General features: G+C 30.5%; 1 protein-coding gene across 1 annotated transcript in view; it reads right to left on the reverse strand.

Moving 5' to 3' along the window:
- The window catches only part of LOC113384923 (eIF-2-alpha kinase GCN2), a 635,046-nt gene that overhangs the window by 240,470 nt on the left and 369,191 nt on the right, over nt 1–25,385 (reverse strand). The window contains exons 19-23 of the mRNA XM_026622699.1: nt 23,917–24,049; nt 23,722–23,856; nt 23,525–23,661; nt 23,102–23,265; nt 6,509–6,708 (exon numbers count right to left, since the gene is read on the reverse strand). Coding sequence (XP_026478484.1) covers nt 6,509–6,708; nt 23,102–23,265; nt 23,525–23,661; nt 23,722–23,856; nt 23,917–24,049 — 769 coding nt within the window. The remainder of the gene's footprint in view (nt 1–6,508; nt 6,709–23,101; nt 23,266–23,524; nt 23,662–23,721; nt 23,857–23,916; nt 24,050–25,385) is intronic.

Genomic DNA, 25,385 nt, shown 5'->3' on the forward strand with positions numbered 1-25,385 from the left:
CGTGGTTCATCTTCCTTCTTGAAAGTTGTAATTATGTTGTTTGTAATATTCCTTGTAGAAATGACAACCTTTGTAGTTTTCCGGATGAGCACCACCACATAGAATACATGTTGCTGGAGTAGATCTTTCTTTCTTACATACTGAAGTATTATGAGGTCCACCGCATTTAACGCAGGCGAAAGGTCTGTTGCAATAATTTTTTGAGTGTCCATACATTTGACATTTTGTACATTGAATAACACCTTTTTATGCGGCGGTTCCACCACAATCATATGATTAAGCAATTTTTTTAGTTTATATATTTCGCCATTGTTTTCTGCAAGTACTAAATCAACAAAAAACATGTTTAAGGGCAATTTGATTTTGTGTTGTTTCACATTAATTATACACCTTACTTTAAAATTAAGTTTCTCTAATTAATTTTTTATTTCATTGGTGTCATATGTATGGTGTATATTTTTTAGCACAACTCTATAAGATCGTTCCTGGTTTATCTGATAAGTGTGATATACTACATTTTTCATTTTAAAAAACTTGATTACTGCCCTGTATTGTCCTGGTAAATTAGTGTTTGTTCTAATTATATCATTCGGCATAGATTTAAATATATAATCATTTTCATCCATTATTTTATTTAAATCACTTCTCATATCCGGGAACTCTGTAATGCCGTACACAAATATTGGTGGGGGTCTTTGTATTTTAGTGGTAGACGTTGTGATGTTTTTATCCGTTTGATTAACGGTATTGGAATTTGATGTTTCAGTTGTCAAATTTAATATGTCAAATCTATTTGATACTTTTATTGAATTTGCAAGTGAATTGTTTGATGATGTGCGCCTACGCTTAAAAGTTTTACTTGAATTTACTACTTGCCATGAGACAGACGGCATAGGCGTTGCGCCGGTATCTTCAGTATCAATATTCATCTTAAGATGTTCGGCCAAATGTATTTAATTGTGTGTTTCCTGTTTCGACTCTGAAGGAGCTGCTGTACCCCCAATCATGGAGGCACATGAACTTTAGTTGAATCTTTCAGTAAATTAATCTTAGAGCAATAATTACTTAATTTATGGTAATTTTTTAATTAATTAAAAACTCGGTTGTGTCAAACTTATGTAAAAACAAAAGCAAAATAAATAATATTGATATATGAAATTATACACAATCTCAAGGAAAGAAATGTAGGAGAAAAGTCAATAATCTTAGTATGGCTTGAAGGACATGCAAATATAAAAGGTAACAAGATAGTAGATGCTATCTTGCCGACATGGTTTGTCGGTTTTCAAAAACCGGTTTTAAAAACCGTTTTTTTGATGAAAATTGTGGGATCCGAAAACCGGTTTTTAAGTAGAATAAGTCGGTTTTCACTGTAAATATGGAAATATCTTATATATAAAATTCTTCTGTAACTATGTATGAATGATTAATCCTCCTAAACTATAATTCGGATTTTCATGAATCTTTCTGAAGTTTGTTCGGGAAATTTTCTACAATTTTTAGATTCATAGAAATATAGTAAGATTGTAGAAATAAATGAAAAAAATTACAAAAAACCGCTTATCATTGTTTGACCTTGAAAACATTTAAGTCATGGTTTGACATTAAAAACAAATGAAGGCTGTCATTTGCCAAATATTTCTATTCACTTATAGGCTAAGGCAATATTAAAATAAAATAAATTCATGATTATAAATAAGAAAAATGTAATGTCTACATTATTATTGCCGAAAAGCAGCTGAGATGCGCCAAAAATTAAAACAATATAATATAATAAAATAGAGTCAACATGCGTCTGACGCATGCGTCGGAGTTCTGCGCATTATTATACATTTTAACAAAAATAATGAAATGATCAAAATTATATAAATTAATATCTTAATAAATCACTGTTTTATACTGTTCTAGGAACAATATTAAGCTAGATATGAAAATGGTGTTTTAAAGTTCTCAAAATAAGCTTTAAAATAAGTATTTCTGCATGTAAAATGAGTGAGCTATCATGCAAATAAAAGAGGCATACAATGTTTTTCATTTTCATTTGAATCAAATAGTTTATGAGTGCCATTTCCACCAAAATTAAAAATAATCGTATTCCATCTAGAATTAACTTGGTTTAAGAGATCTTGATGGATTCTAGAAAATACCATAACTTTAGTACAAACGATTTTAAAAACTCATGATTTCATAAAAAAAATCCATTAAAAATATAACCAATTTTATTATTTTTTTGTTACACAAACATTGATAGAGTTATAAATGTTTAAAGAGTGCGCGGCTGTCCAACCAGAGTGTCTTTCGTCTTTTGTCGTTTCAAAATAAGAGAAGTTACGGTAAAATTTATGATAAAGAAAGTTGTAGCGCATTTAATTACATTTAAAATAGTATATTACAAGTTATGATAAAATCAGAATTAAAAGAGTTATAATCCAATTAATGCCGGGGTTGGTGAAGGAGTGCAAATTGTTTTCACTTCTGAACTTAAGATTAAGATTAGCCTATTTCCAAAATATCAAGCAAATTGGACCATAGTAAAAAAAATCGCAGAGCACACACTTTTTTCCTCTCTATTTACTGCAATAATTTTGTTTATTTTAGGTTGAATAAAGCTCATGTAAAGAGAATTTGACAAATTAATTTACTTCAAATATGAACTTAAGCAAAAATGTATATTGAATTATTAGTGAGAAAAATGTAATTTAGATATTTAAATTACTAAAAGCGAGTTAAAATAAGGTATAAAATTATAAAAATTATAGGCAACATTATTGAAGCAATTATTTTGGGTAGAAAATTTCAAGGTGATATTGTACTTTTACCGCGCATGCTATATATTAATTCTTTCTGAATTTGTTATACCTCTAAAAGACTTCAATTTCCAATACGTATATCTGATGCTATAAATCACAAAGGCAGACGATGATTTTTTGTGTAATAAATTTGGAAAATTAATGTTTTAGTCGTGAATAAACAACTAGCTGTAAGTGGAATTCTGTCTTAAGGCAATTAAGGCATCGTGCCTTAAGGCAAATTGCTGAAACTTCCCGTACCAAAAATTATTTTTTTAAAAACGATTAACATTTTTGAAAAAAATTTACTTCGAAAAAATAAGATTTTTGACAAACAATTAGACAAAAAATTACTTTTTTTTTGGAAAAAAAAATTTTTTTTATTTTTTTTTTTTTTAATTTTTTTTTTTTGCAAAAAAATGTTTTCTTTATTTTGACATATTTTGAAAGATCTAAACTTTTTTTCAAAGCAATCGTACTGCTTTAACTGCATAAAGACAAAATATCAAACCGCGTAAGCGCCGCGTCGACGTCTAACGCGTAAACATTGGTACGGAACCCTTAGGAATGTAAACCAAAATTATACTTATTGTAAAAATCTCTATAAAATATCTGATAATTTGATGTGCATATGTCTAATGATCATTTTTGACCGCCAAATGGCATTTTTTTTTACTTTTTTCGTTAGATCTCCGAAACCGCTAGACCTGCCTTTATGAAAATTTGATCAATTCTTCATCTTGTCAATACAAGTCAAATGTTTTTTGAATTATTAAAATCGGACGCTCCGTTCTCTTAAAAACTGAGTTACCGTTTTCGGCACTTTTTGCCCCGTATCTTTAGAACGGCTGGACCTGCCTTTGTCAAAAACTAATCAGCACGTCTCCTTATCAATACGAATCGAATGTTTTTTGAATTATTAAAATCGGTTGATCCGTGCTCCCGAAATCGTCGACGAAAATTTGTATCCGCACATACATACACACACATACATACATACATACATACACACACACACACACATACACACACACACACACACACACACATACATCCATTTTTTCTAAGGTATGCCAAAATGTTAAGAAACCTCTGAAACGTAAAGATATATAAAAATTTTTAACTTCCCGTAGGGTAAGTTATAGTAATCGCAAAAAAATCGAAAATGAAATTTTTTATATATCTTTACGTTTCAGAGGTTTCTTAACATTTTGGCATACCTTAGAAAAAATGGATCTATGTGTGTGTGTGTGTGTGTGTGTGTGTATGTGTGTGTGTGTGTGTATGTATGTATGTATGTATGTGTGTGTATGTATGTGCGGATACAAATTTTCGTCGACGATTTCGGGAACACGGATCAACCAATTTTAATAATTCAAAAAACATTCGATTCGTATTGATAAGGAGACGTGCTGATTAGTTTTTGGCAAAGGCAGGTCCAGCCGTTCTAAAGATACGGGGCAAAAAGTGCCGAAAACGGTAACTCAGTTTTTAAGAGAACGGAGCGTCCGATTTTAATAATTCAAAAAACATTTGACTTGTATTGACAAGATGAAGAATTGATCAAATTTTCATAAAGGCAGGTCTAGCGGTTTCGGAGATCTAACGAAAAAAGTAAAAAAAAATGCCATTTGGCGGTCAAAAATGATCATTAGACATATGCACATCAAATTATCAGATATTTTATAGAGATTTTTACAATAAGTATAATTTTGGTTTACATTCCTAAGGGTTCCGTACCAATGTTTACGCGTTAGACGTCGACGCGGCGCTTACGCGGTTTGATATTTCGTCTTTATGCAGTTAAAGCAGTACGATTGCTTTGAAAAAAAGTTTAGATCTTTCAAAATATGTCAAAATAAAGAAAACATTTTTTTTCAAAAAAAAAAATTAAAAAAAAAAAAAATTAAAAAAATTTTTTTTTCAAAAAAAAAGTAATTTTTTGTCTAATTGTTTGTCAAAAATCTTATTTTTTCGAAGTAAATTTTTTTCAAAAATGTTAATCGTTTTTAAAAAAATAATTTTTGGTACGGGAAGTTCCAGCAATTTGCCTTAAGGCACGATGCCTTAATTGCCTTAAGACAGAATTCCACTTACAGCTAGTCATTTTCGATTTTTTTGCGATTACTATAACTTACCCTACGGGAAGTTAAAAAATCATTCATTTATACATCCACACCTACAGGTATGACTGAAAATTGGATAACCCTTGGCATTAAAATAAATCGAGCTATTGGAAATAAATTTGTGCTATTAATTGCAGTGTATAATGTTTAATATACAATTTTATTGAACATATTTTAATATTTGTTAAAGGGATAATTAAAGTGTAACAGTGGGAATTGAGAATCATAACTTTATTTGAAGCAGTTCTACATTTAATATCACTCATATTATGCAAATAGTAATTCGAAAAACAATATTATTTTTAAATGAACGGTGTAAATATTAGTATAGGATATTAAAAAATGCAGATGTGGGTTTAATTTAAAATTTTTAAATTAATATATTAAAATTATTTTTAAAACTAAAATTGATATTAACAAGTATGTATCAAATTTTTTTGTTTTTGTAAATTAATAAATGTTTGTTTATGTAAATATGTATTATTTTTATGTATTCGAAAACTTTCCTTTCACTATCATAAAAATATTTTCATTCTTATATGTGAAAATGATGCATTGTTATTTAATCCAGATAAACTATTATTTTTTGTTCTACTAATTAAAAATAAAAAAAATATATTTACTATTCATAAAATTGATCAATAAATAAATTTAGTCAAATACTGCTTTAAATTGCACTAAATTTGCAGATAAGTTTTTGTTATTACAGAATATTCGAGGAAAAATTTATTTTTTATATAAAATTCGAAAACCGGTTAAAACCGGTTTCCTGAAATGCCGGTTTTTGTATAAGCCTGCCATAGCGGCGAAGATTGTGACACTATTCCATCCTTAGAATTGAATAACGTAATCAAACAACAGTGTGTAGAAAGATGGCAAATATTCTTTACAGAATCGACAAAAATAAAAGGCTTCACATACGCATTAACAAAGAGTAAGGTATCGCAAAATACGTGGTTGGAAAACCTGGAAGAAAATAGAAGATTTATCTCGGTTATCTCGGATAGATTTGGACGCACTTTCTAAAAATCACTTGAAAAGAATAGGCATCACAATGGACACATGCGATTGCGGAAGCGGAAAAGAAACAATAAATCACATGTTTTGGGAACGTAATTTATACCAAAATGAAAGAAGGTACTAATAATAAATTTACAGACAGAAAATGTGGACATATTGCAATAGCAATATGTCCACTCTGATGGGAAACTTTTTAAGAAAAAATTACCTGCACTCAGAGGCGAGGTTCACTCAGCTTTTGGCAAAATAACATTTTGTTTGAAGTGTGCATGTGTATATATATGGTTCTAATAAACTTTCATTTAGTAAGTATTGTACATTTTTAATGTCGAAGAAGTTCAAAAGATTTTCATATAGACTCTCTACTATACTTAGGTATATACCTAAGTATAGTAGAGAGTCTATTAATATGCCTTCAAACATAATTTTTGCTTCAACTAAGATAGTAAATTTAATATTTATCCTTTAATAATTAGTTCAAACTCGTAGAGTTATCATAATTTCAAAATCATATATAATTCATTATAATATTATTCACATATTTCAACTATAATTTCTAATATTTCAACTCACCCTGTAGTCATTTAACAATGCAAAGATTTGTTTTTTTTTATCTTTAGGTGCCGAACTATAAATCAGAGCTGCTTGTATTAAATCGCTATGATTTAAATGCAATTTCATACTACGGTGCGATTGTTGTAGCGCTGGAAAATGGGCGACTACTTCGGAAGCAATGGATATGAGTTCCGCTTGTACTAATAACAGAGTATGATCTGTAATAAAAATTGTTTAACAAAAATTATCAAATCAAATATCACACACTATTATATATATCCATATACACACACACACACATATATGGATATATAAATCAATTTTGCAGGTAAATAATTTTTGTTTCTCAATTTATTTGTTTATATTTTTCTTTTTTCATGCTTCATTTTTAAGAATAAGTGCATAATTAATTCTCTTATAAAAAAAATATTATTCTGTAATCATCATCATTAATATTGTTATTCTATATTTAAATATTGTTCTTGACTGCAGAACCTAATGATGGAACGTACCTAGTTCCGAAACGTCGTAATTAAACATCTACAAAAAACTTATTATTTTTTATTCATTGGAGTGATTGTTCGGAAAAAAACATTTATCAACTTATATATATATATATATATATATATATATATATATATATATACTAACTGACCCGGCAAACGTTGTTTTGCTAAGTAAGGTATTTCTAAACAATTTCTAGAGAATAAAAAAAAGAATACTTTATTTTAGGAGAGTAAGGATGTGTAGTTTGAATGGTATAGACAATGAGGTATTATAAACACAATAAACTCCAAAGTCTACTTGTATAATAATAAATTATATAATTCATAATAACAATATTCGTTTGTCCATACTTTGTTAATACAATCAAACTGGAAGTTTACACTTTCAATTAATTATAAACTCGGTTGTGTCAAACTTATGTAAAAACAAAAGCAAAATAAATAATATTGATATATGAAATTATACACAATCTCAAGGAAAGAAATGTAGGAGAAAAGTCAATAATCTTAGTATGGCTTGAAGGACATGCAAATATAAAAGGTAACAAGATAGTAGATGCTATCTTGCCGACATGGTTTGTCGGTTTTCAAAAACCGGTTTTAAAAACCGTTTTTTTGATGAAAATTGTGGGATCCGAAAACCGGTTTAAGTAGAATAAGTCGGTTTTCACTGCAAATATGGAAATATCTTATATATAAAATTCTTCTGTAACTATGTATGAATGATTAATCCTCCTAAACTATAATTCGGATTTTCATGAATCTTTCTGAAGTTTGTTCGGGAAATTTTCTACAATTTTTAGATTCATAGAAATATAGTAAGATTGTAGAAATAAATGGAAAAAATTACAAAAAACCGCTTATCATTGTTTGACCTTGAAAACATTTAAGTCATGGTTTGACATTAAAAACAAATGAATGCTGTCATTTGCTAAATATTTCTATTCACTTATAGGCTAAGGCAATATTAAAATAAAATAAATTTATGATTATAAATAAGAAAAATGTAATGTCTACATTATTATTGCCGAAAAGCAGCTGAGATGCGCCAAAAATTAAAACAATATAATATAATAAAATAGAGTCAACATGCGTCTGACGCATGCGTCGGAGTTCTGCGCATTATTATACATTTTAACAGTTATTCTATATTTAAATATTGTTCTTGACTGCAGAACCTAATGATGGAACGTACCTAGTTCCAAAACGTCGTAATTAAACATCTACAAAAAAACTTATTATTTTTTATTCATTGGAGTGATTGTTCGGAAAAAAACATTTATCAACTTATATATATATATATGTTACGGTAAATGTGCACTCTCGGTGAATGTGCACATTCACCGGTAAATGTGCACATTCCCCAAAACGCTAGGTGATATGGCGTGTTCTCAAACAATCAAATTAAAACAATGGTGTACGTGCGTACTTGGATCGGTCTTATGAACATCTCGCGTATTTAACGCATGCGCAATAAAGACTATGCGCGAAATACGTCAAGCATGTTACAAATTTTGTACCAAAATGGTGATAAATGATTAATAACATTCTGTTGAAGATTTGTTCATTTTGATCAAGATATATAATAGTAGTTGAATAGTAAAGTAGTGAATCGTAAATAGTGATAACTGAATAGTTAATAGTAAATAGTGAATAGATATTAGCAAATAGGGAATCATTATTAGTAAATAGTGAATTAAGAATAGTTAAATAGGTGATAGTTAATGGTTAAATAGTTAATAGTTATCAATTAAATAGTTAGTAGGGCATAGTTAATAGTTAATAAATAAATTGTTAATTCGTCAAGAGGAAGAAAGAAGGGGAGGAGTAGGCAGGGGAAAGGCAGAGGACGAAAAAGAAGGAAGAGAAAGAGAAGAGAAAGAAAGAGAAAGAGAAATAGAAAGAGAAAGAGAAAGAGAAAGAGAAAGAGAAAGAGAAAGAGAAAGAGAAAGAGAAAGAAAGAGAAGAGAAAGAGAAAGAGAAAGAGAAAGAGAAAGAGAAAGAGAAGAGAAGAAAGAGAAAGAGAAAGAGAAAGAGAAAGAGAAAGATAAAGAGAAATAGAAAGAGAAATAGAAAGAGAAAAGAAAAGAGAAATATAAATAAAGATAAATATAAATATAAATATAAATAAATAGAAATATAAAATAAATAAATATAAATATAAATATAAATATAAATATAAATATAAATATAAATATAAATATAAATATAAATATAAATATAAATATAAATATAAATATAAATATAAATATAAATATAAATATAAATATATGAATTAGTATTTCACCCGCACGTGCGCACGCGCGCGAGTTGAACTCACATTCGCCAAATGAGCTGGTAAATGTGCACATTCACCGGTGAATGTGCACATTCACCGAAATATGCACATTTACCGTAACATATATATATATATATATATATATATATATATATATATATACTAACTGACCCGGCAAACGTTGTTTTGCTAAGTAAGGTATTTCTAAACAATTTCTAGAGAATAAAAAAAAGAATACTTTATTTTAGGAGAGTAAGGATGTGTAGTTTGAATGGTATAGACAATGAGGTATTATAAACACAATAAACTCCAAAGTCTACTTGTATAATAATAAATTATATAATTCATAATAACAATATTCGTTTGTCCATACTTTGTTAATACAATCAAACTGGAAGTTTATACTTTCTATAAAAATATGGTATAATTCAATCCAAGTCTTTTTTAGTCTTTAGCCGCGGTCAATGTTCAGTTGTTTATTTTTGCCCCACACAGATGTGAGTTTTTAAAGTGGTTATATAAAGAAAACTGTTGAATCTCAGTCAAAATTAACATTACATTTTATAAAACAATTAAATAGTTAAAATTTATATTAAGGTCTTGTGAACTAAATCACAGTACTCACAACCCAAAAAACTAACAACAAAAGGAAATACTTTTGTTATGGATTTTCAAAAATTAATGTTTATCTCCCGATAGCAGGGTCATAAGAATCAAGGTTATAGCTAGTTAAGGTAAACGTACACTATTCCGGGATAGTACATTATTACGGGAGTTTTTCATTTTGATCGCAAAATAAGAAAACGGTCAATAAATAATTTATTCAACAGCACATCAATTATAATTTGAATCCTAATAAAATAGTACGATTTTCGAATTCAAATATTAGTTTTTAAGCCGTAAAAAGCTTTTGAAAGCATCGGTCGTAACCCGATCGCCATTTCGTACTGGCTTGTTAGCGAGTTAGGTTATGTGACGGTCCCATTGCAAGGTTTTTATTTGATTCCGATAAGCTTAATCGATTCAAATGTGTGAAATTTTTGATCAGTAATAATAAGAGATTAGTTTTATAGTTAAATCGAGCATATATTTGTCAAGAAATTATCAATTTCATGACTTCCGTAATTAGGTTCACACAACTGAACAAGTGAACCTAATTCCGTGAGTATCCCGCAATTACGAGAAGCAGACTTGAAATAGTTTCATCTTTTATTTTCAACTGTGCTTAAATTCGGCGGTGTTTCTGGTGTTATTAAGTTTGTTAATGACTACAGAATACTGTAAGGTAATTACGGTATATGTTTTTTTTTAAGTTTTAACCCTAATAATTGAGTTTGAAATGACTACTCTTCAGTAAGAAAGTACATGATTTTTTTCACTTATTTGCATTGTTCCAATATACCTAGAATATTGTAGTAATGAGAGTATCATTTATTTCTACCTTTTCATCTATGATCAATTATTTCTATTATATAAATTGAATAAAAATACAGTTATACCCCGTATAGCGCACGGTACTTATAGGTCGCGGATTTACTAGGGCGCTGGTATGTATGTATGTATGCAGAGATCTAGGGACATTCTTGTTATCACGATGGTTTTAATCCGATTAAGCTTTTGGAATATAACCATTATATAACCTGCATATAATTAAAACAAACATACATCGTAAGTTATTAAATTAATATGAATTGCAATTACTCGAAAATAAGATGCCGAGGCTACTCTTCAACGCAGTAACTTTCTAATCGTCTAATACAATTTATTAAATATTATTAAAATTATATTCAAGGTCAGTAAATTTATTTGGGTATGATTTCAAATCGGACTTTTAGTTTTTCAAAGAACGATGGCTCCAATTAAATATTCACCCAAAACCCTGAAAAAAGGCTTTAAAAGAAATTTGCCATATTATATTAAATGTATTTTAAAGCTTCTAAAACAAAATTCCCAATCAAACCTAATTTGAGCTAGTAGTTATTGTTAACTTGAAAGTCTTTAAAGATTATTGTAAAGTCTTTAAAGATTTATGTTTGTTGACAGAATTGTAACTTTTATTACAAGTTTAATTTTTTTACTTTGAGTTTAAATTTTATATTTATTTTAAGTTTATATTTTTGTTTAATTGCCGTTAAAAATTATTCCTTTATTGTTTCATTGATTTGATTTACCGAAACAGTATTGATAATGATAATTATACTGCTATTACTATAATAATACCAGCTTTTATTTTATTTTTATTTTAGAAGTTTTTTAACTTCTTATAATTTTATGACTTTTATAAAACTAAATAAATGTTTAAAATCATATCAAAGTATTATTTCATAATTAACCGCACTTTTTATAACCCTTTTTTATAACTATATTTATCAAGGCAATACGATCAAAAATGTAAGCATCGTGCGCTATCACGGAATAACGTACAACGACTCCCGGCATTATATTCACGAGCCGAATTTTATCACGGAATTAGGGACAAACGCGTAGTTCAGCAAAATGCCGATTATTTCTATAAATGACGTTCTACGACGAAAAATCTTGTTTTATAATAATCTTAAAAGTCTAATTAATAAAATATAACAGATTTAGTTCGTCCACTTTCCTATTTTCTCTAAAATTCGTCTTTAAAGTCAAACGTTCCTTAACATCCCATAATATGGTACGTTTACCTTATACATCTTTTCCCCCGTACTTTCATATTGTTGTTGAACAATGCTAAACTTTACTGGTTATTTGAGATATTGGTGGTGGATCTTATTAACCCTGCGGATCTTCATATATTACTATACATTCTTCAATAAATTCATAGAAAATTTTTCCAGTTTATTCTTCAAAATTAGTGGAAAATAACCATCAGTATATTATATTTTACATTGCATTATCTAATGATTGTTGAAGTTTTTCATCTTTTTCAATTTGTAGAATGATTTAGTAAAGCATGAACGATACCTGACTGTGTCATAATGCAAAAATTTTGACATATTGTTTTGGGAAGGAATTTCTTCAAAATTGTAGGACATCAGTGAATCATTTTTCTGCTATACTTGTTCTAGTACCGGAACTATTGATACATTTAATTGAATTCGAGCTATATAATCAATTTTCAAAATATTTTATTCCAAAGAACTTGTAATTTTGTGCAATGACATTTTTACATGTGTGTGTTCCAAAGTTATATTATCAACTGAATCTTCTTATTTAAGTAGTGGTCTGTTATATCTGGGAATAAGTTATTTGATAGAATGTCCCCTTTGATCGATTCCAAATTTAGGTTTTTAATTTAAATAATCTAAATAAAATAATGATATAATCTAGAAAACGTTTTATAAATACTAATGAATATAATATTATGCAACTAAGACTGGCCCAGTTCGTACAGCCATTTTAACGTTTTACCCCGATTGTTATATAGCTATATAAAACGGACATTTCTTCTTTATGAATTTGCTTGAACATATGTAGATTTTCAACATGAGTACATATTGTGATAAATTTCAATGTGTTTATTTTGATTTTCCTTTTTTGCAATCTTGTATCCAAATTAGTGGCCAATCTTGTATCCAAATTATTACCATGACTTGTATATAGTATACTCGAGAAGTAATTGAAAAAGACCTCATCGATAACAGCATTAGTATCTGAACAACATAAGAAAAAATCTGTAAAATAATTATTATTACCATGTGGAATATGTTTAACTATTTTAATTTTTTCATTGCAAATTGGAATGGTGGAAAAAGTTCTTCCTATGCATTAGAAGGCCTATTTGGATGATAAAATCATGTAAAATAATGCAAGTTCGTATTGCTGATACCTTCCATTTTTCTGTCATATTTGTTGTTTTCTGTGAACTGTGACATTTGTCAAACCCTAAAAATATAAATGTCATGGACCATTCTAATATAGTAATGAAGAATTTGTATTGTAAATAGATTGTACTGTAAATATTTGTAATCATTACTTCCATATCTAATTAAACTGTACTTATGTTGATGTCACATAACATAATGAGCGCTTTATAAGCTTTTCAAACAACTTTGTTTCCGAAGATCTTGTACTTGTATGTACAAATAATTGAGATTTTTATGAATGTGATTTCTAATGGTCTATGGTGTCCCCTTCCATGAATTCCAAATTTACGATCTCAATTTGAATAACTAAATGCAATAATAATATAATTCATAAAACGTTTTGGAAACACATTATTCACAATTGTAATGTAATAATGTAAAATTTGTAATGTAAATAGATTGTATTATATATATTTGAAATGATTACTTCCATATCTATTTAAACTGTACTTATGTGGATGTTAAATAATATAATGTGAGCTTTATAAGCAATTTTCAAACAAGTTTGTTTCCGAAGATCTTGTACTTGTATGTACACATAATTGAGATTTTTATGAATATGATTTCTAAAATTACTAACTGTGTTATAATCCAATTTTCTTATTCATATCGCTGTCTATTATAACTTGCAATAAGTGATTAGACAGAAATGTCTATGATGTACCCTTCGATGAATTCCAAATTTAGGATCTCAATTTGAATAACATATATGCAATAATCATATAATTCATAAAATGTTTTGGTAACACATTATTCACATTTAACCAATAAGTACTTGGTAAGCACAGCGTTTGAAACAAAATTAATTATTTATTTTTTCATAAGCAAGCCCTAATCAATAATAATAGTATTATTTCCAGCTCTTGATAAAAGAATACAAATAGGCAGTGAGCAAAAACTTGAGAATTAAATAAAACCTCATATAAAATCAAAATAAGCATTCTTATTAACATTTAAAAATATATAAATAATTAAATTTTAAAATTAAAAGAATAACACATAATCTCTTCCAACTTGACAACTATCCGTTTGACATATGGGTAGTATTCATCTGTCATTTGAATAATATTGTGTGGGAAGCCATTTTGAATCAAGTGCCGTTTACCAAAAATTTTCAAATTAAAAATGTAAAGTTTTTACGCGGATTTGAAATAATTTCTCACCTTTTGGATCTTCTCCGGATTAGCACGAATTTTTCAAGACTAAGACTGGCAAAATCGGTTTAGCTGTTTTCGAGTTTTACTTAGACATTTGAAAGAGAGCTCCATTTTTATATATAAGATATATATATATATATATATATATATATATATATATATATATATATATATATACAATTCGGGGTAAAACGTTAAAATGGCTGTACGGATTGGGCCCAGTATTAGTTGCATAATTTTATATTCATTAGTATTTATAAAATATTTTCTAGATTAAGAACCTAAATTTGGAATCGATCAAAGGGGATAACTTATGTCCAGATATAACAGACCACAACTTAAATAAGAAGATTCGATTGATAACATAACTTACGCACAAAATTACAAGTTCTCTGAAATAAAATATTTTGAAAATTGATTATATGTATCAACAGTTCCGTACACTAGAACAAGTACAGCAGAAAAATGATTCACTGATGTCCTACAATTTTGAAGGAATTCCTTCCAAACTATATGTCAAAATCCATGCATTTAGACACAGCCAGGTATAATACATGTTTTATTAAATCACTGTACAAATTGAAAAATATGAAACACTTCAGCAATCATTGGTTAATGCAATGTAAAATATAATTCACTAATGGTTACTTTCCACTAATTTTGAACAATAAACTGGAAAATTTTTCTATGAATTTATCGAAGAATGGATAGTAGTTGTCGGAAAGCAACGACACCAGTATTGATTAAAGGCACAGGAAATATGATGCTCGAGATGACTCCAAATCAAAAAGTCCGGAGCGCGACCCGAATGACGGGTGCAGATAGTCCGGGCGCTGCGATGTGGAAAAAAAGGGGAATACTACCACATTACATTCTTCCAAGAGTAGGTGTGAGAAAATTTTTCAACAAAATGGTTTCAATGAAGACTTCCTCTTCAGTAAAATATTCCGGAGTAATGACCTCCCGTTCGGATCTCCGGGTGGAGGCTATGGAGGGGGATACCATCAAAAGTAGCAACAAAACTGCGATCGATTTGCCTTTCAGGTTCACTCAGGACAATGATGAGAACAAGAAAACTGGACAACCTCAAGATGGAAATGAACAAGAGCAGAGTGGACTCTGGAGGAGAAAAATCCGAGAGAAGCGTGGCAGTCGTGGTAAGTAAAAAGTCGGTGAGGAGTGGGCTAAATATGAACTGCGTGAGCGATCGTTTAATGAGTGTGAAACTGAAGGCGGAGCCGATGAACGTGATGGTTGTGCAGGTAGCCGATATCGAGCTACGACAAGGCGGAGGTACAACAAATCTACGAGCAGATAGACGAGATGCTGTCTCAGGAAGGCAAGGGAAATGTCAACGTGGTGATTTATGGAAGATTTTAATGGGGTAGTCGGAAAGGGATCAGAGGAAAAGATAGTCGGAAAATACGTATTGAGCAGGAGGAACGACAGGAAAAATATGCTGATCGACTTCTGCCGCAGAAACAATCTGGTAATCGCAAACATATGGAAAAGCCCGGGAGACAGCGAACGATATCGAATTGACTTCATCATCGTTAAGAACATATTCAGAAATAGCGTGAAAAACGTTAGGCTTTTCGAGGGGCCGGTATAAACTCCGGTTATAATTTGCTGACGGCCGATATAGAGACAAATCTGAAGAACATCCGCAAAACGGGTAAAAGAGACAGAGATGGAATCTGAAAAAATTGAGGAATAATAAAATCGCAGTGAGGAGAGAAATGAAGACAAAGTTCAGCATTATAAAAGACACGGAAGAGGCAGTAGAAAAAGATTCGAATGAGGTAAATGTGTACTTCTGGAAACGCTGAAATACAACGTCGGAAAGCTAGAAAAAGTAGCTGGAAAACCATGGATAACTCAGGAGATGATCAAAAATAGATGAGCGTAAAAAGTACAAGAATACAGATCCGAGGCGAGAAACGGAGAAGGTAAAGGTGAAATACATGGACGAAACGTGCAACAGAATAATATAACATCAAAAACAAGGTAGATGTGATTTAATGTTTCAGGCTACAAAGGAAATGGACAAGAATGAAAGAAAAAGCAGAAAAACAACAAAATAGAAGACGATGACGGAAATAGAGTGAGTGACCACAAGAAAATTCTCAGCGTATGAGAAAAATACATTGAGAAATTGTACGATAGAGAAAATAGTACTGAGAATATTGAAATCGGAGAAGAGAAAGAAGTGGACGTAGATGACAAGGGACCATGCATATTGAAAAGCAAAGTCGAGAGAGCAATAAATGAGATTAGAAGAAAGAAGACAACGGGAGATGACGACATACCCATGGACCTTTTGAAAGAGCTGGGCAACAACGGTTTGAGGAAACTGACCAAATTGTTAAATCAAATATACCGAACGGGTGAATGGCCAAAGGATTTTACCTATGTCAAGGTGATAGCTCTTCATAAAAAGTCCAAAGCGAATAAATATAGCGACCACATCACGATTAGTTTAACTTCGCACACAGGAAAGGTTTTGGCCACAATCCTTACGAGACGACTCGGAAATAAGATCGAGCAGCACATGAGCGAAGACCAGTTTGGTTTCAGAAAAGGAAGACGCACCAGGAACGCTATTAGAATACTGAGGATAATGTCGGACAGATGTCTCGACGTTGGAAAGCTTTTGACAGAGTCAACTGGAGTATGCTCATGGAATTTTTGAAATCTATTAATGTCGATTGGAGGGATCGCAGGCTGGTCCAGAATCTGTATATGGGACAGAAAGTAAAGGTTCGAGTGAACCAGGGTGATACAAGCAGCGTTGAAATAGGTAGAGGAGTGCGACAAGAATGCTATCATCAGTCTATCATCAACCTCCGTACGGTCAACATCTAATTCTTGCTCCTTCTAATTTTTACCTGAATTTACCGTTAAATCCCGTTATTTTTGTAGTTCTTTATACCTGCGCGAGTGTTTTTCCAGTACCTTCAGTTTATTAAATTTGTGATTTGTGAATTTATTTAAATATTTTATATCGTTTTATCTTTTTATTCGAATTTTTTAAATAGTTAATTGCTCAATTTATTTAGTTTCATTTTCTAGTTTACTTATTTCTTATTAAATATTTCAAAATGGTTGTTACACGGAGCCAAGTGCCAAGCCAGTCCTTAGATACAAGTGTCTCAGTTTTGGACGACTCAATCGATTTAAATTCTACTGTTCTTTGCTCAAATTGTTTTCACTTACAATCTCTTGTTCACGAAAGAGATATTAAAATTGATAGGCTGACAAAAGAATTGTCTGAGGTTAAGTTAGGGAACCAGAATCTTCAGCTCAGGATTACTGGTGTTAGTTCCGTATTAGGGAATATGAGCTCTTCAGGTTCAGTTTTCAAAGAGTCGTCCACATTTTCACGTTCTTTTTCAAAACTCTGTAATGAGTTATCTGGTTTAATAAAAAAACGGAACATAGATTTGAAACAGCTTAGGGATGAATTTATCAAATTAGAGTCCAAAGCAAAGCTCCTTGAGCAACGCGTTAATAATGATTTGTTAGGTTCTATTAAGAACAGTAAAATTTTGTTCCTTTCCGATAGCCACGGCAGAGGGTGGTCAGAATGCTTGAGAGAATTGCTTGGACGAAAATTTGATATATTCAGCATAGTCAAGCCGGGGGCCGGATTTGCTGGCGTGGTTGGGGATATCGAGAGTCTGGTATCTGACTTTGGTCCGGGTGACCATGTTGTTGTTCTGGCTGGAACGAATGACGATTCGTCCAATTACGCTATTCGTAGTGCTTTGGAAAAGGCTCGTCGTTCATGTCAAAAGACAAACCTTTGTTTGATGACAATTCCGTACAGATACGACGACGTGCGTTGCAACGGGCTGATTTCCGATGCCAATTGCTGGATCAACCGAGACTATGGTCAAGGAAAGTTCAGTAATCTTCGGATTCTTGATGTCAACAGGCATGTTGGTTTGTCCGATTACACCAGGCATGGCTTACATTTTCTTTTCAACGGGAAAAGAAAATTATGTAGGGTTTTAGCTAACGAGTTGTTGAGTGTCAAGGCTGTGGCGGGAATGAAACCTTCGGTTTCTAATTCCTTTCGTGCCTAAAGTTGATAACAAATTTGCAATTATTTTTCAAAACATACAAAAACTATCCAATAAACTTAATCAATTAGAAGTAGTTATAGATAATTATAAACCCCAAATATTATGTTTTGCTGAACACTGGTTAAATAAGTCGGATCTTGAATTAATTAAAATTAAAGGTTATAATTTATCTTCTCATTTCTGTCGAACTCAATATGGCCACGGAGGTGTGTGCATTTTTGTAAGTGATTTTATTTGTTCTAAACCCGTTTATACTAATACTCTTCGAGTAGAAAAACTTTTTGAATATTGTGCTGTTGAAATTAATCTCTCAAATGACGTCGTGTGTCTTATATGCGTTTATGGATCACCTGACCAGAATGTTGATATGTTCATCTCGCTGATGTACGAATTGATTCATAACCTTTTTGATAAATATTCCAAAATCATTGTTTGCGGCGATTTTAATATACACTTTGATAAGCAATCGAAGCCATCCATTGAATTCAATTTGAATATGCAGTCTTTTGGTTTAACTCGTACTATACATGAACCTACTCGTTTTTCGCATCAATCTTCTTCTTGCATTGATAATTTCTTCACCAATTTAAAAGACTTTGATTCACGTGTTATAAATACCACTCTTTCAGACCATCGAGGCATATTATTAAATTTTTGTAATTTTTCAACTTCTAAATCTACCTTTATCTTACACAAACGTTATTTTGATGAATCTAATAAATTGATTTTCAAATGTCTTTTGGAAAAGGAATCATGGACATTGCTTAACAAGTCCAAAGACTCAAATACAATGCTCGACAACTTTATTTCTACATTTTTATTCAACTTCAATCAAGCTTTTCCTCTCATTAAGAAAACCGTTTGCCCAAAAAATAATACTTCAACTCCTTGGCTAACTAAAGGGTTGAGAATTTCACTCAAAAGATTAGCATTTCTTGAGAGATTATCGGTACATAATAATAACATGGCTTTTATAATTTATTTTTTGAAATATAGGGCAACTTTAAATGATCTAATCAATTTAGCGAAGATCAAATTCAACGAAAACTTGATTTTTAATTCTGCAAATAAACAGAAAACAATTTGGTCCTTAATTAACTCGGAAATCAACACGAAAACTAAATCTTCACAGATTGATTGTCTTACAATTAACGGCGACAAGATTATTGATAAGGTAGTCATATCTAATAAATTTAATCACTTTTTTGTCACCGAAGCGTCTAAATTAACAAGCGCAATCAACTCGATCACCACTAGTTCGACTAAATCTTTATCCGCGCGAAATAATTCTACATTCGTTCTTTATCCTGTAAATTTAGAAGAACTAAAGCAAACCTTTCTATCGATAAAAGTTACTAGTTCAGCGGGTCCGGATCAGATACCTAGTCTTATTCTTAAAGAATTCTATCCCTTTTTCATAGATAAATTTATGTTATATTTAAATAAATGCTTCGATGAAGGAATATTTCCATCCCACCTCAAGCATTCATAGATTTTTCCACTTCATAAGAAAAATAATAAAGACGATATAAATAATTACCGTCCCATTTCCCTCTTGAACTCTTTCGATAAAATAATTGAAAAAATCTTGCATACTAGGTTAACGTCTTTTCTCAATAAATATAATATTTTGTTCAAGAATCAGCATGGTTTCCGAAAGAACCATTCTACTTCCCACTCAATTTATAATTTAGTTCATAACATCATTGACTCCTTCGAAGAAGCCACATATTGTACTGCGATATTTTGCGATCTGTCCAAAGCTTTCGATAGTATTTCTCATCAAAGACTTCTTGACAAATTAGAAAATTGTGGTATTCGCGGACGTTCTCTCAAACTATTTGAATCTTACCTGTCTAATCGAACACAAAGCGTTTACTTAAATAACAATCACGAGCAAATAATTTCGGATAAATTGACAAGTACATTGGGCGTGCCCCAAGGATCAATTTTAGGGCCTCTCTTATTTCTCATATATATTAATGATTTACCTCATTGTACAAATCTTTGTGATTTTATACTTTTTGCGGATGATACCAGCGTTATCATCAAGGCCAAATCTCTTAATGAATTACAACATAAATTAAGCGTGGTTATGTCAGAAATAACGAAATGGTTTTGTGAAAATAATCTAGTTCTCAATAATGATAAGACCCAAATCATATCTTTTTGTACAAAAAATCGTTTATCCAATAATATTACTTCTTTAACCATCAATAATTCAGCATATAATTTTTCGCAAGTATCAAAGTTTCTTGGCATCCATATTAATAATAATTTAAAGTGGTCTGATCATATCTTTATCTCTCTATCACCAACTTTATCTAGAACATGTTTCATGTTGCGCACCCTAAAACCCAAACTTGGTTTAAATTGCTTACTTTCAGTTTATTATAGCAACTTTTATTCTCACGTTTCATACGGCATTCAATTCTGGGGTTTTTCATCCGAACTAATTAAAATATTTAAGCTTCAGAAAAGAGCTATTCGAATAATTTTTTCCTTGCCCAGTAAAGCCTCCTGCAGACCCATATTTAAAAAATACAATATTCTAACTGTCCCATGCATTTTTCTGCTGGTAACATTAACTTTCATCAAAAACAATTCGAAACTTTTTGATATGGCTTCGTCCTCCTCAAACTATAACACTAGACACAAACTTATTAAGGCGCGCACATATAAATTAGCCAGCTCTTTCAATACGATCGACGGTCTAGGCATTCAGCTTATGAATAAACTTCCACTCAATATCCGAAACTTAGACAGCAAAAAATTTCATGCTTCCCTAGTTAAACTTTTTAAAGACTTAGCTTTTTATGACATTACTGAATTTTCTCAATTTGATTTCAATAACTATTTTCTTGCATAATCCTTATCCTTTATCTATGTAGTCTGACCATTTGATCGCCTGTACAACCATTTTTTTTTTTCTTTTTTTTATTGCTATTTTATTAATTTAATTTTTTTACGGTTTTAAATGAGTATAACATTCAACCTTGTGCAAGAATTTTGAGCTTGACTGGTGGTCAAATAGACTTTAATATGATGAACTTGATGATGAACATTGTATTTAATGTTCGAATGCATTTTTTCAGCTCTTTTTTTTCAGAAGCGAAATTCGTGCAGCTACTATGGTTATTATAAAATTACTATCCTTTTAATATTAACTATGAATAAGCTTGACAAGAGCCTGAAATAATATCTATTATTATTGATTACGGCTTGCTTATGAATAAATAAATAAATAAATAAATAAATAAATGCTGTACGTCACCGATCCTATTCAACCTGTACGGAGAATGGCTCGTCAACGAGGCACTAGAAGGCGCAGGAGATTTTTCGATTGGAGGAAGAAAAATCACCACCATAAAGTACGCTGATGATCTAGTAGTGATATCAAAAAACCAAACGTAGCTGCAAAACATGATGAGCAGAATCGTCGAAGTGGGTAGAAGATAAGAAATGGAAATCAACATAGACAAGTCGAAAGTGATGAGAATCACAAAAATAAATAATCCCCTGAGTATAACGGTAGAAAATCGAGAATTGTAAGACGTGGATCACTTCAAATACCTGAGAAGCATATTGACCAAAAACAAATGCTGCACGAAAGAGATCAGGACAAGGATCGCAAGGACCAAGGCGGCATTCACGAAGAAGAGAATGTCACTGACGAGCAAACCGAGCCGCGACTTGCGGGAGAGACTAATAAAGTGCTACGTCTGGAGCATAGCTCTGTACGGATCGGAGACATGGACTCTAAGAAAGGCCGATAAGAACTACCTCGAGAGAAAATAAAGTGGAAAATAACAAATGAAGAAGTCCTGAGAAGAGCGGGCGTAGAAAGGACGATAGCAATAGTTTTTTTCAATATTTTGCAAGGTACCAAGCAATCAAATAATAAACTTTTGTGTTAATGTGTATATTCTGTGTATAACAAAATCAGTGATTGCAAGTGATTAGAGAAATGACAATGAGACGTAAAACCAGTACTATCTGGAATCATTTTTCCTTAAAGATAATAAAGCAAAATTCAATTATTGTGCGGATTTTTTAAGTATTTTATTTTCAAATACTGGAAATTTAATAAGGCATTTGAACTATACCGATTAATCAAGCAATCGCGACTGTATTATTGGATAATATTTTTGCGTTAAAAACTTCAGAAGCTGGTACATCAGATTCAAATCCATCTAATACAATGAAAAATAATTCTAATGTTATCAGAAATTATTTGCAAAATACTAATCCTTCACCCATGCGCCAAATTGCTGAAATAGATGCACAATTGGTCAGGATGATTACAAAAGAATATCATTCAATGCAAATCATTGAAGGGATTGAATTTAGAATGCAATTGAAGTTGTTAAATCCAAGATATAATGTACCGAAATGCTTAAAATCGTGACTTTTTATAAAAATATAAAAAAATATATTTGAAATGTTTATAAAATGCTGACCAAACTTCAATATCCAAATAAGCACGAACTAATAAAGTATCGATGTGGTTTCCTCATTTAATAATGCTCCAAACAAAAAACGAATTAGTTACGAAATTTAATCCAAATAATTATCTTCAACCGTATACAAAACATCTATAGCATCCACGAAAAAAATCTGTTTAAAAGACACGATATCAAGATGTATTGTAAATATGATAAATTATCATCGGCAATTTTTACTGGCATTGGTGGACGTGAAGATAATGTAAAATTAAAAATATTTACGTACCAAAGTCTTGTTCAGTCGATACTGGCATTAATATGTCCATTGCACATTCAAGATTCTGACGGGGGTGAAATCCGAACACACGTCTTTCGGAGTACACATGCGAAATTGCAAAACGCCTGATACTTCTTAAATCACAAAATGCTGCATATCGGGCAAACACGTGTCTGTTCAAAATAATAAACATTGCTTGAAAAGTACACACATTTTGCAAAAAATACGCATATAAGTTGCGTGCAAGTTTCAATTTTATTTAATTTAGTAATATTTTCAATAATTTGACCCTCGACAAAAATTTGCCTCACATTGATGAGTAATTCTGTCATTACATTATATTATAATCAATTTTTTAAATCAGATTACCTAATATAAAATTGAAATTTTGAACGTTAAAAGATATTATTTTGAAAATATCGCAAGACTTACCTCAAATTTGCTGGCAGTATAACGACACATCCGTTGTGTGTCATTAGCTTCACATAGGAATCTTGTAGATCATTATCCAAATTTGCAGGGGTTAAGAGCGGCGTTGAAACATCTATCGCACCGTGCTTTTGGAAAACCTTTTTTAAAAATGATCATCAAATATATATTATTGGCAAATATTAAATAACTTTACATACCTCTGTTATGATTTTTTTCACAATCCATTGGGCTGATAGATTTTTTGAATTTTCATCTACATGATATGTAATATCTAAAGATTCGTCATTTCTTTGTTCCAGACATTTTACTACGAGATGTTTATAAGGCTTGCCCTAATATAAGTTTTTATTTTATTTTTATATTACTTTCACCGTAATAATATTGAAATATACCTTCGGATTGTTTAACACGAGTTTTATCATTTCAAACAAATTACGATCTTCCAGTCGAACGGGCGGCACCAAATCACTCACAAGTAGCTCAGATGAAGAAGGTCTTTGTAAAGCATCATGATTCAATAACCAACTAATTCAGAATAGATGACCATTAATCACATTATAAAAAATGTGATATATATATATATATATATATATATATATATATATATATATTGATTGTTTCCTTTCCGAACAGTAAATCCAATAATAAAAAACAATTTGTTTTCTGAAGATGTTTAATAACGACGTTTCGGAACTAGGTACGTTCCATCATCAGGTTTATTCTGTCAAATACAATATTTTTTAAAACTATTGATTAACATTAATTAATGATGGTCATTACAGATTAATTAGAATTTTTTTTTTACAAAGGAATGGATTATGTACTGGTGTAAAAAGTAATAAAAATTAACTAAAAATGGTTTTATATAAAATTGAGAAGCAAAAATTATTTACCTGTAATAATATATATATACATATCACTAATATTTTTTGTTAAAAACACTCGATTTTTTTAGAGGATATTTGTAGATGTTACGACTACATAAGACTTAAACACACTGATAGGAGTTCTCGACCAGATGTAAAGGATATGTACGGAATTTTAGGCAAAAATGATTTTTTATAATTCTTGTATTGGTAATTTACGAAAAAAGAGAAATACTATGTATATATATATATATATATATATATAATTTACATAGGAGAAACTAGCCAGAACCTCAATAAACGGTTACAACAACATAAAAACAATTCAAAAAACCCCAAACAATTCAAAACAGTTCTTGCAGACCATATATACACTTTAAAACACAATATGGACTTTTCTAATCCGACTATACTACAATTTGAACAAAATTTATTTAAACGAAGAATTATAGAGGGATCTTTTTTAACTATTTATAACAATAAGACAATAAATAAACGGAATGAACTCAACACGCTGTGCGACACAAATCTCTTCTATTTAGATAACATTTCCAAATTTCTTACAAAACAATAAAAGCGTTCGCGCAAAGGACTTTTCTAATCCGACTGTACTACAATTTGAACAAAATTTATTTAAACGAAGAATTATAGAGGGATCTTTTTTAACTATTTATAACAATAAGACAATAAATAAACGGAATGAACTCAACACGCTGTGCGACACAAATCTCTTCTATTTAGATAACATTTCCAAATTTCTTACAAAACAATAAAAGCGTTCGCGCAAAGGTTTTTCAATTCGTTCCACACATGTGCAGAATCTTGGTAAAAATATTTTTTAGAAAAATCTTTCTCCATTACATCTTCAACCAGTCTACGAATAACACACTATCCATTTGTGATTTTTTCAAATCAGTATTTTGTGAAAATATTGTGTAATTTCAAGTTAATGTTTATAATACATAGTGTAGTGCATTACCATATCCTAATACCAT

This window comes from Ctenocephalides felis, unplaced genomic scaffold, assembly GCF_003426905.1.
Source record: "Ctenocephalides felis isolate EL2017-DRISC unplaced genomic scaffold, ASM342690v1 CF-g0.4_SCAFFOLD_03571, whole genome shotgun sequence".
Lineage (NCBI taxonomy): Eukaryota > Metazoa > Arthropoda > Insecta > Siphonaptera > Pulicidae > Ctenocephalides > Ctenocephalides felis.